Below are 17185 nucleotides of genomic sequence, written 5' to 3'. Positions count from 1 at the left end.
TCCAGAATCCGGCGGGAACACGCACATTGTCATGCAAATGTTACTCCAGCCGCTGCTGTGTGATTAGATGAAGTCAGGTCAGGTTCTGCGGGGTGTGGAGTGCAACTCAGGTGACGAGAGCGTGCAGATAAACGGGAACGGGACAGGCGCCAGACTCAAACCTTGGGCTTTGAGCAAAAAAAAATGATGTCATCAGAATTCAGGCCGGACCGCGGAGGCGGCGCTCGTGGGACGCGTGACGCCGGCTCTATATTCAGCGTGTTGTGAATGAGGCAGTTAATTTTCAGTTCCCCATGATTCTTTTGCACCTTTCTTTAGCACCTCGCGCCTGTGATTTCTGGCTCCACAACACGTTTACGCTCGTCACTACCTCGCTCCCCGTTCCCTCTCTTCCTCTCATCTTTCTTTTTGCCCCCTGTCTATAATTGGATTCTATTTTCAGTCTGCTATGAGTGTCTGTGTCTCTTGTGTTTGTGTCTCGCACCCCGTTTTCTGTCTCTCCGCCATCGTCACCCTCTGCTCTTATTCTCCCCATCCCTCTCTCTCCGTGTAAACCCACTTTTTTCCGTTTTGTCCATGAACTGTTTTGGTTTCAGCAGAACCTCTCAATATGTTTTTCATCTTGTTATTTGTGTTATGACATGTCGCACAGGAAAAAAAGCCTTATACTAAATGCAATAGGTCAATTAATCCTTAGCAGAGTGAACTGCACCTACAGTAACTGATGCGAAGCTCTCTCCTGACCTGATTCTGGTAGTCTGGGTTACACAGCGATCTGAGGCAGAGCAGGATATATTTAGTGATCAGAATCATTAGAGAGACGACATAAAAGCCCACAAAACTCAGGAGTAAGAAAAATAGTTCTTGTTGCAATGTGGCTACTGGAGCGTTAAGACAAGAAATGGTCCCATTTAAAGTCATTTAAGAAGGGGAGGAGTGAGAGGCTGACGGAGGGAGGGGGTCGGACGCTGGTACCGGACTTGGTTGGCTGCTGGCGCGTCTCAGGAGGTGCAGCGTGCGTTTAAAAGAGGGGAAAAACTTCGAGAGACAGGAGGAGACGCCGTCAGGGATGGAGCGAGTAGCCTGACGAGGAGGAGGAGAAATGGGGATCTCTCGTCAGAGCAGGAGAGCCGGGAGCGGCAAAGCCTCCAGCCGCGCGCCTCCGCGCGGTCGCGCGGCGCTCGTCCGGCCGCCGCCGCCACGCGCGCTCGCTCCGGCTCCGCAGACACGCACGGCCCGCTCACACGCGCCGCAGGCGCGCGGGGCGGCCGCTCAGCCTCACCCTCAGCCGCAGCCGCAGCCTCAGCCCCAGCGGTACACAGCACACGGCGACCACTCGGGCTGCACCTTCTACTGCTATTTCTGCTACTGCTGTTACTGCTGCTGCCTCACGGTGCTGTCTTTTTTTCTCCTCCTCTTCCTGTCTCCTCCTCCTGACACCTCCTCTTTGCCCCCCAACGCTAACGCCACTCCATCGCACTCCTTCCCTTCTCCATCATCAACTTCCTGTTCGGGCGACCTCTCCCGCGTCCGCTCTGACGTCAATGTGACTGCCGCGGCGCCGCCGCGTCTCATCCTCGGCCGCATCCCATCTCGTGACCTCGCCACCTCACCTCGCCGACTCACCTCCTCTCGCCACGGCTCCACTCTTGCCTCTACGTGGTCCACCCCCTCCCCTCCTCACCGCCCCATCCTCTGCCGGCCGTGGCCTTCTTCACGCTCTCTGTCCTCCCTGCTCCTCTGCCCTCCCAGCTTTGGGGATCCCGTCCTATCCTATGCATCCACTCTGGAGCACGTCTCCTCGGGGCCCACCCGGCCTCGGACGCTTTTGCGCCAGCAGAGCCTCCAGCAGCCTCTCATCCACCCGTCGGGCTCGGGTCTCAGCCACCCGCCGTCCACGTCTCAGAGCTTGGGACAGTTGCACACGGCACCTGGACAGCCTGGGGGAGGCGGGGGCGCTGGGAGAGGACAGGGAGGCGGCAGCGGTGGTGAGGGGGGCGGTGCGGGGACGCGAGGCGGCTCCCGGATGGCGCGGGGCGGCGCGGCCGGAGCCTCGCGCTGCAGAGGAGGTGGAGCGGGGGTGCGGTCCCGTGCCAACCCTGGCAGCTGGGATTACATGATGGACCAGATGAAGAACCGAGGCCTGGACGTCAAGTCCTTCCTGTGAGTCTCTACAGCTCTTCATACATTTATGGAGTCTTTTAGTTTCACCTGTGTGGATCTCTGTCTGTCTGTATGTGTTTTTATAGTATATGCTATGATTTACTTATACATTTGTTTCTCTGTGCTCTGATCCTTTGTACAATGGCATAGATCCAAGTAGTTGATAGTGTTTAAGTATGAAATAATTTACCTTTGTGAAAAATGGTTTATTTTGCACCTGATATCCAGGGAAGGATATTTCCTCAGTTAAGTCAAAATGTGTACAATATAATCATATGAATGCAATATATAAACATATATACAGTATGTGTGTGCTGTGGTTAATGGGTGTGTGCTGTGTGTTTGGTTCTGTGATCCATTCAGTGTTATAGCTCATTGTGCTGAGGATGAGGAGGCCAGACTACTTAATAACATAATACTTAATGAGAATAGAGCTATAAATGTAAATAAGCTGTTCTGCAGCTCCGACGCCTGTGGTTTGTGTAGGAGAGTGATCAACGTGTCGTTTTATTAAGACATCCTAGGCCACACGCTGGTAATCACAATTACAAATTGTGCCTATTAGTGGGGGAGCGTACGCTCACCTAATGCTTCTATGAGCTTGGCAGAAACTATATTTAATTTATAGGAATGCACAATAATATATGAGCAATTAGTTGAAAGGAATCGCATCGTGTGTTAAATGCTGGGACTTGTTTGCTACTCATGGTTCGCTCTGTGATAAATTGCTCAATGCTCACACTGCATGCTCTGCTAAGCAGCCACATCTGTCTGGATGGCATTCAGCCTGTCTTCTCCGGACAGAGCTGGTTGAGCTGGTTCCTAATACTCACCACACGTTGTGCCGAAAAGTGGCGCTAGGTTTTACATTCATCGCATCCAGCTCAATGAAATGATGACAGGCCCGAGCCTGTCGCCGTTTAATGGCCGCTTAGGAGTCGCCAATAGGCCGAATCCATAATTCATGGGTATTTTCTGTTTAGACGGCGCCCCCTTTTCACTATCACTGTAAATCTCAGGCACGCGGGTCGACATGTGCACCAGCGTGTGCGCACCACACGGGCCCACGCGTCGCCGTGCATCAGTGGAAGAGCGAGGGTTAAGCAGCTGCGTGTAGCTTTGTGTTAACTCCCAAGCATTGATCTCGTGTCACCAGCACCATTACTCCTACAACGTATTCTTACTCCAGGCCAGAAGAGGGGGAGGGGGGGGGGTCGATGAGGGTGATGAAGGGACGAGGAAGGACACCGCTGAGGTACAACATGTGTTTAATGTCCCCTCACACTGAATCCATTTTACAGTAGCTCCGCGCCCTTCGTTTTTTTTTTTTTTTTTTACTTACGTGCCTTAAAGCCTCTTCAGGCGCTGGAGTGAGACACAGCTGAGCTGCTGCTACTGGCTAACTAACTGCTCTAAAGACATGGCCCATCCCCGCGCCAAGGTCAGCGGCCGTGACAGCCCATGAGCACAGCAGCTATCGTTTAAAGGCGTGCGGCTGAGGTCGGCGTGGCTGCGTCTCGTGATTGATGACAGAGCGGCCCGGCGCCAGACGTGACCCGCGGTCCGAGTGGGTTCATGCTGATCGCGGCCCGGCTCCTCATCTGGGAGCTCGGCCCATGTGTTCATGTGCCTTTGGAGACGCCTGATCGAATGTGTCCCGTGGGAGAGCAGCCTTCACGGCACGGGATCGATAATTCTAGTGTCATTAAAGTCCATTCGTAGTATGACCGTAACGTTCCCTACATTAACGGAAGCGTTTTACCAATATTCTCGAGTGTTAATGACTGTTCTCAGGAGGTAATGGGCGAAGGGGGACTCATTAACCCCTATGGTTATAGTGTGAATACAAGCACCCTGCCTTACAGCACATACTGTAGACCTGCTACGCTCTTTCCAAGGGGCTTAAGGACTGTGGAAAAGCTCAGTATATTTGAAGCTGATAATTGAGTCAACACATGATGGAATAGACAGTAAAGGTAATAGGTTGCAGTAATAGATAAAAGATTGAAGCCGCTTTTCGAACTTCTCTAATGCCATTAGTAAAGGATGAATGGCAGAAAATGTGAGTGAAGGGAATTAATCACTTTGGACAAACGCTTCTAGGACGACTGTTGCAAGCGAAGGGATGCTTAATCTGAAAGGGCTGCGAGCACATGAAAGGTTTAGGGACTTCACTAATGCAAACGTGTAACAGGATGTTTATTGAACAGGTCTTAATGGCGCTGCGAGAAAAGCCTTTGCTGCCGTGAGGACCGAACCGTGAGGTTCAGGGTGACGTCAAGGCTTTTCACGCGGTGCCGTCAGGAGCTTAACCTACAGAACCTTGGGTATGGGTGACGGGGGGTGTGGTGGTGGTGTGTGTGTGTGTGTGTGTGTGGGTGGGGGGGGGGTTTGGAGGGAAACGGAGGGGGGGGGGGGGGATTTGGAGAACTGTAGCAGAAAGGAGAAGATGAAATGAGAAGAGTGCAACACGGAGGAGTGAGAGAGCAGTGACCCAGAAAGCGATGACACACACCGAGCACCTCGGGATGCTGCGCCACTCAAATAGAAACAATTAGTCCAGATCTGCTTAATGAGGCTTAATTAAATCTTAACTCTGGAAAAAAGACGACAGGCATGTTGAATGGGAAAGGTGAGTCTGGAGGGAAAACAGAAGGCAGGTTAAATAACTGGATAAATGACAGTGTGTGTGTGTGTGTGTGTGTGTGTGTGTGTGTGTGTGTGTGTGTGTGTGTGTGTGTGTGTGTGTCTTTGCGTGCGTGCATGTGTGTCTGTGTGTGTGCATGCGTGCGTGTGTATGTGTGTGTGTTTGCATTTGTGTGTGTGTGTGTCTGTGTGCATGCTTGCGTGTGTGTTTGCATGTGTGTGTGTGTGTCTGTCTCTGTGAGTGTTTATGTGTGCGTGTTTGTCTGTTTACGTGTGTGTGTGTGTGTGTGTATGTTTGTCTGTGTTTACGTGTGTGTGGCTTTGGTGTGTGTGTGTGTGTGTGTGTGTGTGTGCGCGTGTGGGTCTGTACATGTGTGTCTGTGTGTGTGTTTGCATGTATGCGTGTGTGTGTCTGTGTGTGTGTGTGTGCGTACCTGCACGTGTGGCAGCTGATGTGTAGCTGCTGAATATCACATCCATTAACAGTCATCATCTAATCACTAACAGTTTAACCTAATGGTTTGTTGTGTGTGTGATGTGAACACAGCCTGCACCTGTTGTCGGGTACCACTTCATTTAGATCATTACGTTCTTAATAATTCGGCCTTTGGCTTTCAGGGCCCTCTAATATCCTTCCCTGGACCCGGCGCTTACTGCTCACATGTCTCTTTATGAGCGTGGTCTCATTTTTGCTGCTTCCTGCGTTGACTTTGATGTGGTCTCTTATTGTGGCGCCGCCCCTCTGCTCTGTCCTCGCTGTCACCTGAAATGACCTCTCTTCTCTTCTCTCCCTCTGCACCGCACCTTCTTTACGTTTGAATCCCCTATCCTTTGCATCTGTTCTCTCCTCTCGCCTCTTTTTCTGCCCTCTTTTATCGTGTTTGCTTATTGGGAGCCAGTGAAGGGAAGATGGTGGTCCTGGCTCTGGCCATTGGTGTGGCCGAGCAAGATGACTTTGCCAATATCCCTGACCTGCAGGAAACAGCACAGGCAGCGCCGCCACCCAATCAGGAGCCCCCTCCTGAGAAGAGGTACCGGATAACGTGTGTGTGTGTGTGTGTGTGTGTGTGTGTGTGTGTGTGTGTGTGTGTGTGTGTGTGTGTGTGTGTGTGTGTGTGTGTGTGTGTGTGTGTGTGTCAGTGAGAGGGCGAACACACACAGAGTACAACTATAGCAGGATTTCAGAATCCAGGTAGTGGAGTTTCATTTTCACAGCGTTTCCAGTGAGCGCGATAGGACACAGACCTGCACCTGAAATAGCGCCAGAGCTAGAATCGTGGTCGCGAATGTAAAACCGAGGGTTGACTGTGAAACAAAATCAGGGGGAAACGATGGTAACACGGAGATGAGTAAGGAGATAAAGCAATTTAGGTGTCGGCTGTAAAGCAGTAATGAGCTCATAAATCAGCGCAGTGAGACGCTCACAGGTGTTACGTTACCGACTGCCTCCGTTTTTTTTGGTGCTGAGACTTCGTCCACTCGACTAAAACCGCGCGTCTTGACGATCGCCTCCCGTCTCGCGGCGTCTCCCACCGCGGCTTTGATCCGCGCGTGTTCGTCTCTCCACGCGGCCCCTCGTCGGCAATCGCCACGTTCCTTCGTCTCGCCGCGCTTTTATTGCGGCGGCTCCCTCTGCCCCCGCGCTCCCTTTCTTCCCCTCGCGCTCATTAGCGATCTTCAATCACCCGCCGCTGTTCCGAGAGCCTCGTCTCTGCAGCTCCACCGAGGGGCCCGGAGAGCTCGCTCATTATTCCACAACATGTTAGTCACTTACATAAACACGCTGCTTAAAATAAACCTTTTCCTCGCCAGCAACCTTACACACGAGGCGCGACGCCAGAATAATTCCACTCATCTATAAGGACGCGCCGCTCCCGCTCCTATCGCCCCATCTCCCGGAATAATTGCTTTTGCATCTTGTTTTGAAACGGGACCGATATCTGTGGAAGAGTTTAAGGCTGACAAACGAGTACAGCTGCTGTGTCACGTGACGCGGCTCAGACGACTGTTTTGTTTTTGTTTTTTTTTTTGAAGCGGGATCTTGGTTTTGGCGCCGTCCCGCCCTCGGCACGCGCCACACACGCCGTGTCCTCTGCGGCCCAATTAGGCCGTTTTAACCTCGCTTTGATTCCGTGACGAATCGGAGACAATTTGGAGATGCCTAACACGACACACACCTTGAAACAAAATGGCGGCGGAGGGGGAATTTACTCGTCACGCCACTTATTCCTCGCTCACCGGTGCTTCATCAATTTGACACGTGTTTTGAAGCGGGGGCTCCATTACAATGTGGACGCTAACAGTTTTCTTATCAGGACGGAGCAGCTGCAGAACGAAGCAGCACGTGTGAGCTGCGTCACATCGCCGCCGCCACGGCCGCCGGTGCACCGCCACTAATACACATTTATTTATCGTTTAAAGTTCGCCTTTAGAGCGGCGCCACGTCAACGACCAATGAGAGATTGTTCGTCCGCCCGACTTATTCCCTCGCCCCCGAGCGTCCCGCGGCCTTTCCCCCGGAGTCAACACGGCACCGAACCGAGTTACAAACAAGCATGAAAGTGCTTTTGTGTAAAAAAATGTCGCTTTGGTGAACATCAAAACGATCTCCATTTTTCAGGATTAGTGGGAAACCAGCGGAAACACAAAGGGATGCAATTTCCTGCGTAATTTGCTGGTTGCGTTACATGTGGCCCCCCGCGCTCCGGCGTTCACCTGGAGTCCGCTAATAGAGCGGACCGGCGAGCGGGAAGCGCCGGAAGCCGCGCCCCCGTCCGCCGCGTGGTCGGCGGGACTCAACCCCCATTAACGCCGGCTGCAGCGCGTCCCGGTCTTTTCCAGATTAACCCGCGGTTCATTTAATTTCGCTCAGTCAAAACGGACTGAGTGACGGCGCCGGGTCTGAACAATGGGCGCGTACAAAGTCAAAGGCGCGGTTCGACTCTAATGGAGGCTTTGCGCGTCGTTGCCCTTTAGCCGGCCGCCTTTCTGTAAACTCATTCCCCTTGAGCCGCTTATTTCGCCCGTTTCAGGGCGAATTACACATTCAGATGTAGAATAAATGATTTAACGGCGCCTTAATTAGATGCTAAATTTAGACGCTCAAACAAACGCGGCGGGTCCACCCTTCCCCTTAGGAACGGAAGGTGCACCGGTGCTGGGACTGGGTCGTTTTCCCTGGTTCTGGTGCTGACTTCCTACCTGCATCCATCAAACCCCATCCCATGAATTTATTTAACTCATCTGATCCAAACCCACAACCTCCACAGGAGATGGACATTGTCATTTATCATCAGGTGATAATGTAGCAGTAAATATATTCCTGTGCCTTTTTGAATTAAATACTTGCCTCAGAAGTTCTATATACTCTATAATACTAACTTTTACTAAGAGATTACTGCAGAATGAGCACTTTTAGTTTAATTAGTTTGTTGAATATGCTACTTTAACTGTAGAAAAGGCTTCTACTTGTAGTGGCGTATTTTATTGATCCTTGTATTGATAGCTGTAGCTGAAAGATCAGAGCGCCCCTGGAAGCACTGAAAGCAGCATGCAGGTACAAATAAGCACAGAGAGGCTTTTCAGCTCGTGCCAGTCCGTCTGAAAGCAGGCGCGCGCAGCGAACGCGCTCTCATCCCGCTGAGAAGGCGCCTGATGCTCGTTACCCTACTTCGCCGACCTTGTGCGTGCGAGTGTCGGGTGGAGGCGTTCTGCTTTCACTAGCTCGTGCGCTGAAGCGGCAGACGGGACGGGGGGGGGGGGGGCGTTAGATCACAGCTCGGTCCGTGTCCACGCGCGCTCAGATGTTTGCATCCCGCGCATCCATAGGTCGCGGGGTTTCCGGAGCTTAATTAGAACGCTGGAGCGGCTCATTGACGCCTCATTGGTCCTCGCGCGCGCGGACGACTGCGCGGCGACTCAGTGAACCTATGCGGCGCGCGCTCCTCCAGTGCTGCTATAAAGAGACGCCGCGATCCCCGAGAGCTCCGAATCTGGATCTCTCACCGAGGAGCGAACGGTTCCAATGAGAGCGGAGGCTTCAGACGGAGGAGGCGGGACGTGTCCTTGTGCCACATTAACATTCAATCCACTTGCCTGTGGTCTTTCAATTATTCATCCATGCATGTTACATCATTTTGTGTAAGCCAGTGAGTTTGTTTCTCCTTTTAGAATATATCCTGCAGATATTAATAGATATACGTGCATTCCTCTCCGCTTCAGAGTCACGATGCACTCTGCGAGATTCTCTAAGCGTTTGTTAATTGCCAAGTGGGATACATAAGATTACTTTATAATTTATGAGCTTATTACATTGCTTAACTTCATATGAAAGGCTAAGACAAACAGAGCGGATGGCGATTATGACATTTTACCCAAATCAATATAAACGTGTGTTTATTTAACATCACGACTGTGTGTCTGTGCTCTAACTGCATTAGTCTGAGGAGCTTTTAAACTAATGTTTGTCGGGCGCTGGCATGTACAGAGTACGGTTTAGTGGTCGTTTCTGGCCTTAATTCCCTAAATAATAAATAAAAAGTTCCTCCAGTTCTTTCACATGATTTAATGTGTAGTTGTGTTTGTGCATAAACATGTAAATTGATTAGTCTATGCTCTGTTAATCTGACACTGTGCTCCCGCTGTTACTGGGCTGATTATTCAGTGTCCCCGAGGCGTCGGCTCCCCGTGGCCACCATGTTCATGCTCACAGGGGGGAAAACGCGGATGCATGCGCTCACTGCACACGCTAAGAGAGGGGGTGAGAGATGGCGCTCAGGTGGGAATGAATGGAGTCACGGATCCACATCCATCCACGTCAGGACGGCTCCTCATGCTGCTCCATAGATGGACGGTGGTCGGCCTCAGAGCGGGGGCAACATCTGCAGCAGCTGGAACAGGGTTCAGGAAAAATTCCCTGGACTTGTGCTCGGAGTTTTAATGAACTCAGTGTTTTGAGGATTCCTCCGTTGCTGAGGTGTTTTAATGGAGCTCCGAGGCACGAGCGTTCGATTGCAGAGATTACAGGGAGGCCATAAAGGGAGGTGGAGCTCCGAAGACATTAGGCCCCGTTTGCTTCAGTATCTCCTCATCGTGTGTAACAAACAACAAAGCTATCAACATCCAGCTCGGACCGAATTGTCTTTGCTTTCGTGGGTTCACTGACACAAGCAGATGCACAGACGGCGGCATTTAGCGCCTCCCGAGCTGCTTCTTCCTGAAATGGGATTCCAGTAAATGATGCTATTCCAGACCCATTTCCAGTTGTAGCTCGCAGGAAGTAATTAGGCGCGCGGCGGCGGAGACGCGGCGCGTACGGCGGCATCAGCAGCGGCCGGCTGACGGCGCCGCGGACGCGCGCGTGTTCGGCGCGGACGCGGGGGTTGCGTAAGCGGCTGGTGCGTGATCTGGGGGAGAACGCCGAGGCCCCCGAAGACGCGGCGACCCCGTGGGCGGACATGAAACGGAGCAGAGACAGCGAGACACATCACTTCATGGTCTGAGGCGAGCGTGTTTGTTTCAGTGTGACGTGTTTGCGGAGGGTGGGCAGCCTGCATGCGTGTGCGTGTGTGTGTGTGGGGGGGGGGGGGGGGGGGGGGGGGGGGGGGGGGGCTCTCTCTCTCTCGCGTCTCTCTCCAGCCTAGAAGTGGAGACCGCTCCCTTCGAGCCGCTGGCCGTCGGTCAGGTAACTGAACAGGATAGTATCACAGGACGGTGAAACCCACGGTGGCCCCGCCTGCCTCCATATGTCTGTTCACGTGAACGTGTGTGTCTGCGAGGCTCTCACCCGTACCTGTCATATATCCTAAACCTTATCTTCTTTGTTCTCAGTGTGTTTGCCTGTTTGCTGCCTCTCCCTCCACACACCCTCTTCCCCTGTGCCCACTCCCATCCACCTCTTGTCACACACACACACACACACACACACACACCCAAAAACCCCCCAAATGTATGATCTGTGTTTCTGGAGCCGTTGCCATGCCAACAGCCCACTTTCTGAGCCTCTGCTGTGGGAGAATCTGATCTGAACTCAAGTCCACTCTGCCTCCCACTGGATACTGTAGACAACTGCAGGCTCTGAAGCGTCAATGTCCATATCAGCCCCCCCCCCCCCCCAAGGTATCGAACAGAAGAAGCATTGGCATCGAAATGTGGCGGTTGTAGTTTTGCCATGTGCCGCAATGCATTTGTTCTTCCCGAGGCTAAATCAAATGAGCCCGAGCTTCATTTTGGATTCATGATATTCTGTATGATCCGGAGGAAGTGCTTTATTTTGTGCACAAAACCTGCAACAGCAGCCGCTTTGTGTAAAGAGCCTGGAGGCAGCGCTGGAGCAGAGGACCACCTCAGGTACTGTAGAGCAGGGCCCGTAGAAGGGCCGCCCCCCCCCCACACAACCCCCCCACCACCACCCCCCTCCCCCGGCTGCACCAGCTCCTACCTGAGAATGCAACCAACCCCTGAATGAAGCATGAAGGAGAATGAATAATTGAAAACGTTCACTCCCACATCGACGGCTGGGAGGTGGAGGAGGAGGGAGGTGCCGTGCTTTGCTTCAAACTCTAAGTCCGTCTCCTGGCTCTACAGCTTACAGTGTGTGAGCAGGTGTTTTCACGCAGCCTTTTCCTCTCCCCCTCAAACTCAGGCCTGCAGTTCAGAGTCTGACAAAAGAAAAATGTTAAATGAACAGGCTCCTGAGGATGCAATTCCCTCCTTTGGCAACTAATGCAACCAACCAGATTGATGAATGCGCCTTTGCCTTCTCGGAATGGTCCACATCCCTCCTTCCCCTCCGTCTTGCTCTGATTCCCTCGCTGGTTCCAGTGATTGTGTATTTGCTTGTCTTGTTCGCTCGCTTTTTCTGTCTGTCTATTTGTCAGTGAATCCCCCCCACAACCACCCCCCCACCCCCCGGTTCTGTCCTCGTCTTCCGCAAAAATGTACACATTAATGCATTCAGCATCAATTTCCATCCAAATTCGTGACGACGTGCGACCCCCAAAACACCAAAACGAACCAAAACCCACGACAATCTCTCAGCGAAAGCTCCACGATGAATGCTGGCCAGACAGACAGACCGACCGTCTATGGGCTCCTTGTGTTCTGCCTGTCCAGGGCATTGCCTTCACTCTCCGAGTGACAACTACTTGCATATATTCCATATGCACATGTAGCCAATGCCAGTTTGTGCTTTGGCCCCTGTGTTCGAGTCCATACTTTTAGAGTGTTGCTAAACGTTGGCTACAGGTAATTAGGCCATAAAGTTAACGCCTCTCATTCGCGGCCTCTATTGACGAGCACCTTCTTTTGTAACACTCTAAATGTGCTTCTCCTATGTTCTTACTATTGGTCCCTTTTTGTACTTTTGATCATTTTCCCCACGGTGCATCTCCACCTTGTCTCTCTCTCATTTTATATCCCATCCTTGTTTATTTGGAGCTCTCGACGGTTCTTGCTCTCCTCTTTCTGGTGATTAATTCTCCTTCTTGTCGTTTTTCTTTTCCTCTCTGTGCTCTTCTCTCCCTTTAGCATGCTCACCTCTTTGTCTCCTGAAATATTACGTGTGCATAGCTCTTTATTTTTGTGTCTTATTCTTTGATATTTATCACACTGACCAAACTAAGCCTCTCTTGTGTTTCCAGGCTTTCCTTCCTTCATTCCCTATCTTTTCTTGCAGCTCTGTTTTTTCTCTCTAATGTGCCGGTGTTTGTAACGATCTCACTCTCTGTTTGGTTTTTTGGTTTTTCGTAAGCTCACTGTTCATGCTATTAATACTTGCTATCTCTTCTAACACAGATAAATAATTTTCCGCTTGCTTTTCTCTTTCTCACATTCCTCGTTGAACTTCTATCTTATCTGCAGTCTTTATGATTTCTGTCCGGTTTGTGTGTCTGCGACGGCATCTTCTGCGTCTGTTCATTTCTCTTTCTGTGTTCCTCTTCTTGTTACTGTTTGTTTATTACCCGACAGTATTCTCCATGTGCCTTGACCAGTCATCTATGGAGTGCTGCGTGTCCAGTGTCTCACATTGCATTGGCCAGGACTTTGGCATTCTGCTCTCTCTTCTTCTCTCTCTTCTCATGCTTTCTTTGAGCTCATAATATTTATTCTCTTATGATTTGTGTCTTCTTTTACTGATTTCCTTTCCTTTACACTTTGTGATTCTTCTTCTTTTCATTGTGTACAGTATGAACATAGAGGATTTTCTCCCAAAATGTTTTTTTAACATTATGTTTGGAAGGAACTAAACTTAACATCTATTGACATTTGTACCTGAGTAGCAGCTGTGCCATGGGAGACCTCTGCTCTCTCCTATGGGTTGTTTTATATTTCTCTTGCTGATGCAGATAACTATGAACTGAGAGAGTTAAACACGCGTTACAAAGCTCTCATCTGTCATGTACGACGTCCGGTCCTCTCTGTGTTGTTATACATGTCTGTCTACTGTATATATATATAGTGACGTCTTGTTGCTATACATGTCATTATACATGTGTGTCCTGTTAACATCATCAGAGGAAATAAGGTTTTATCATGATGAACTGGTTTCTATCTGTGTTGAATTTGGTGGTTTTGTTTTGTCTTCTGTCTTTGTGCACTTGATGGAGGTAACTTTCTTGTTAGCGACATGGATGTTTGCCACACTGGACATATGTACAGTCATCTCAAATGCCAAGTCTCATCAAACTCAACTCACTGCATCAAATGTCCTGTGTTCTAGCCCTCGCTGTGAATCGGTGAAGCCTTTGGCAGAGTGTGTTGGGCCTTGCTCACGATCGCTAAAGAAAGCTCAATCCACTTTGAAGTGACATCTATTCCAAGAGAACTTGGACTCAATTGGTTGTTTCCGAGCCAAACAGGTGGAGGTTGGACTCCCTGTGCGCTCAGACAGGCTCTGGTTCTGCTTCTCAGCACGTGTCCCTGCTGTTTTGCCTCTGGGTCACACTCTCTCTTTGCTTACAGGGGCAACAAGCCAGCTAACAGCCCCAAGGGCCAGCCCCCCGATGCTGACGGCCACTCCTCCGTAACGGATCTGGCCAACTCTCTCACCGGAGACATGGTCATGGTAAGACTCTGCCTCATGAATCTTCATATACAGCCAGTTGTCTGTTGTGCTGTCGCTTTTCTTCTCCCAGGCTCCGTATTGAAATCACAGACCGCACAGGACAAACATGGGAGTACAGTCCATAATGTATCAGATCTGTGTAAACATCTTTGAATTCTGTTGTTTGCTTGTAAAGGCCCCGCAGAGCCAGGATTTCAGGGAAGACAGGTGTTATTCTCTTTTATTTATTTGCTTAATAAATACGGTGCCAGGACCAGGGAGTACATTATGCAGGACTGAGTCAAAGCAGAATGAAGGACGCGGCTCATTCGCGTGTCTAATGGTTATTGGACAACGGTGGAGCCATTTAGGCTTTAGCTAACAGAGACAACACTTATTAGTGGGAGAATAAATTCTTACTCTTGCAGGAAATCTTTAAGGGCCAGTCCAGTAAGCAGTTATGCAGTTCTATAAAATCGGACGATGCCAAATCAGGCACCAAAGCATCAGTCTGCATCAGTGCCAGGCCTAGAGATGCCCTGATAGCATCATTAGCAGACCTCAGATGACATTCTATTGTACAGCTGTGTACTGGGTGGAACCTGGTCCAGTTTGCTAGCTCGTCCTGACCTCCGCTTAATCCAGCACCTTTGGTAGGAAATGAGAGCACTGACAGCGGGCCGGGATTTATCACCCAAAATCAGTGCCTGACCTCATTAATGCACCAGTGGCTGAGTGCGAGTCAGAATCCAAAGACTTGTGGGAAGAAAGAAGAGCGGAGGAAAGGGTTTTGTGAGCGAAGACACGTGTGTGTGTGATATACAGCAGCATCGACCACGGTCTGAGAGCGCTATTGTTGCAGAATCACCCTCCGTGAACAGATTGATTTAAAGCTGCACGTGGTAATGAGGGAGCCATAATAGAAAAAACACACACTCTGCCAGTTCCTACAGCGGCAATCAAGCGAGACAAGCCATCCAAGGTGACTCGCAGCGATTGAGAAATTAGACTTTCTCTGCTCGTCTCCTAAAACCCGTATTGACATATTCGGAGCGAGCTTTGTCACTTTGGAGAAGAATTGAAATCAAGTATTGCTCAGAAGGAGCGCGTTAGCATGCGAACCAGCCCTTTTCAACGTGCCACAGCCGGCCCCTGAACACAGTGGTCTCATGAACGGCAGTCCTCAAATGCTCTCTTCCAGTGTGAACTGTGGGACGAGAGGAAAAATGAAGGACGGGGAGGAACAAGGTGAAGCGCAGGGACAGAAGAAGTGACCTTAAAGCCGGGCTTGTTCTCGCAAAATGCTCCCTCTCCCTCGCTTTCTCTGTTTGTCTCTCGCCCGCTCTCTCCCTCTCTGCTTACTATCAGATAGTGGCCTTTTAATGCACAGCAGTGATAACGCAGACAGAGTGGCTGAGAGGGAGAACGGGGGGTCTAAAGCTCCCTATCTCCAATCTGAGCACCTCCTGCCTCTTAAGAACATTAGTAAGGAAATTAAACTCTCTCAGTCTTCTTAATGTCAGACCAATCTCTGCCTTTGAGGAGCTGCCATGATAGAAACGCAGCTTTTAAATCGGCTCCCCTCACAGCGTCCCTCCGCCAAGGTCTGTCTGCACGTGCTCGTGTCTGAGAAAGCGCGTGTCCTTGGATTGAACTTTTTTTTTACAAATGGCCGCCGCCGCCGCTGCGGCTGGGCGCTAAATATGCATTTGCCTGCGTTTGTGGCCTCACAGCTGTCTCCGGGCTCAGAGGACGACGACGGCGAGGGGCCCGTCAGCGAGAAGCTCGGCCGGATCCAGTTCAGCATCGGCTACAGCTTCCAGAACACCACCCTCACCGTCAAGGTCCTCAGGGGTCAGGACCTCCCGGCCAAGGACTTCTCCGGCACCTCCGACCCCTTCGTCAAAATCTACCTGCTGCCCGACAAAAAGCACAAACTGGAGACCAAGGTCAAGAGGAAGAACCTCAACCCCCACTGGAACGAGACATTCCTGTTTGAGGGTCAGCATTTGTTATTTATATTCATTAAAATCCACAGTAGTTCAGTTCAATTTATTGATATGTGTTTGAAACCACAGCTCCTCTGGCTGAGAAAATTCATCATAGAGACTGGGAGATGAGGACGAGAACAGTCAGTTAATTTACTTAAAGCCAGTGCATTCTGAAAATACACCTCATAATATCTCACACCGTGGGAGCTGTGAGAAGCCGATGTGTGAAATTAAAACAATGGTTTTGCTTCCAGCTCGAGAAAGTAGCGGGAGGTTTTTATAAAAGCGGGACGTCGTCTCAACCGCTGCGGCGTGAATTTCTTTTGATGCCCACTGTGAATAGGTGCAACAGTAACAACAGAAACCCTCCCACAATAGCAACAGGACTAAGTGCTACAGTATGTGAAGAATTTGAGATGATGATGTCTAGTGATGTGATGGAGTCTCATCCCTGTCCCTGTCTGCATTTCAGGCTTCCCCTACGAGAAAGTGCGAGAGCGCACGCTTTACCTTCAGGTGCTGGACTACGACCGCTTCAGCAGGAACGACCCCATTGGAGAAGTGTCCATCCCGCTGAACAAGGTGGAACTGGGCCAGATAAAGACCTTCTGGAAGGAGCTCAAGCCATGCAGTGATGGCAGTGTAAGGCCGAGATCCATGCTAGAGGACGCGCGGCGCCTCTTTTAGCGCGTGAGCTCCGGTGACGTGATTTTAAGAATGAGCGGTGAGCTCAGTGTGGTCACTGGAGCATCTGCGTGTGGGGCGCTGGGGTCAGAGCAGAGGGGTCAGTGACGTAGGACCGCAAGCTAGTGACTAATGTGGCGTTTGCTGTCCCCTGATGAAATCCGATTTTTTGGCGTCTGAGTCATCCTCTGTGTGTGTGTGTGTGTGTGTGTGTGTGTGTGTGTGTGTGTGTGTGTGTGTGTGTGTGTGTGTGTGCCCCTCAGGGACGACGAGGAGATCTGCTGGTGTCCCTCTGCTATAATCCCACTGCCAACACCATCACTGTGAACATCATCAAAGCTCGCCATCTCAAAGCCATGGACATCGGGGGCACCTCAGGTACGTAACGTCCACCCGCCCGCCCTCTTCATAAACCGGGCTCCAGCTCCGCGTTCAAAGGTGCATCTATCTACCAGCATCTTGGGCCAAATCTGTGTCACTCCAGACTGGAGCTACTTTTAAAAGTGAAATTCCCTCTGCGGCACATTTGTTGTGGAGTTACCTCTTTCTGTCACACTGTCCGTATCTCAAAATATGATAATGCTCCAGAAGCGTCGGTACAAATCCCCGGCCCTGTTTCCATAAATACCTCCTCATTTGTATGTTTCCCAGCTCAGGG

At 50.8% G+C, this 17185-nt stretch overlaps 1 protein-coding gene across 6 annotated transcripts in view; it reads left to right on the top strand.

Moving 5' to 3' along the window:
* The window catches only part of syt7a (synaptotagmin VIIa), a 58995-nt gene that overhangs the window by 33194 nt on the left and 8616 nt on the right, over nt 1-17185 (top strand). For 2 of the 6 annotated variants that reach the window (XM_029154576.3, XM_029154577.3), the window contains exons 4-9: nt 1753-2163; nt 5709-5840; nt 13771-13873; nt 15586-15853; nt 16316-16485; nt 16791-16905. In XM_029154576.3, the coding sequence (XP_029010409.1) occupies nt 1753-2163; nt 5709-5840; nt 13771-13873; nt 15586-15853; nt 16316-16485; nt 16791-16905 (1199 nt within the window). Of the gene's footprint in view, nt 1; nt 2164-5708; nt 5841-13770; nt 13874-15585; nt 15854-16315; nt 16486-16790; nt 16906-17185 lie in introns of those variants that run through there. The other 4 variants (XR_003786273.3, XM_029154574.3, XM_029154575.3 and 1 more) reach the window with 3 other exon arrangements.

This window comes from Betta splendens, chromosome 6 (genome assembly GCF_900634795.4).
Source record: "Betta splendens chromosome 6, fBetSpl5.4, whole genome shotgun sequence".
NCBI lineage: Eukaryota > Metazoa > Chordata > Actinopteri > Anabantiformes > Osphronemidae > Betta > Betta splendens.
Note: the sequence above shows the minus strand (reverse complement) of the source record. Positions and strands in the feature narration are given on the sequence as shown.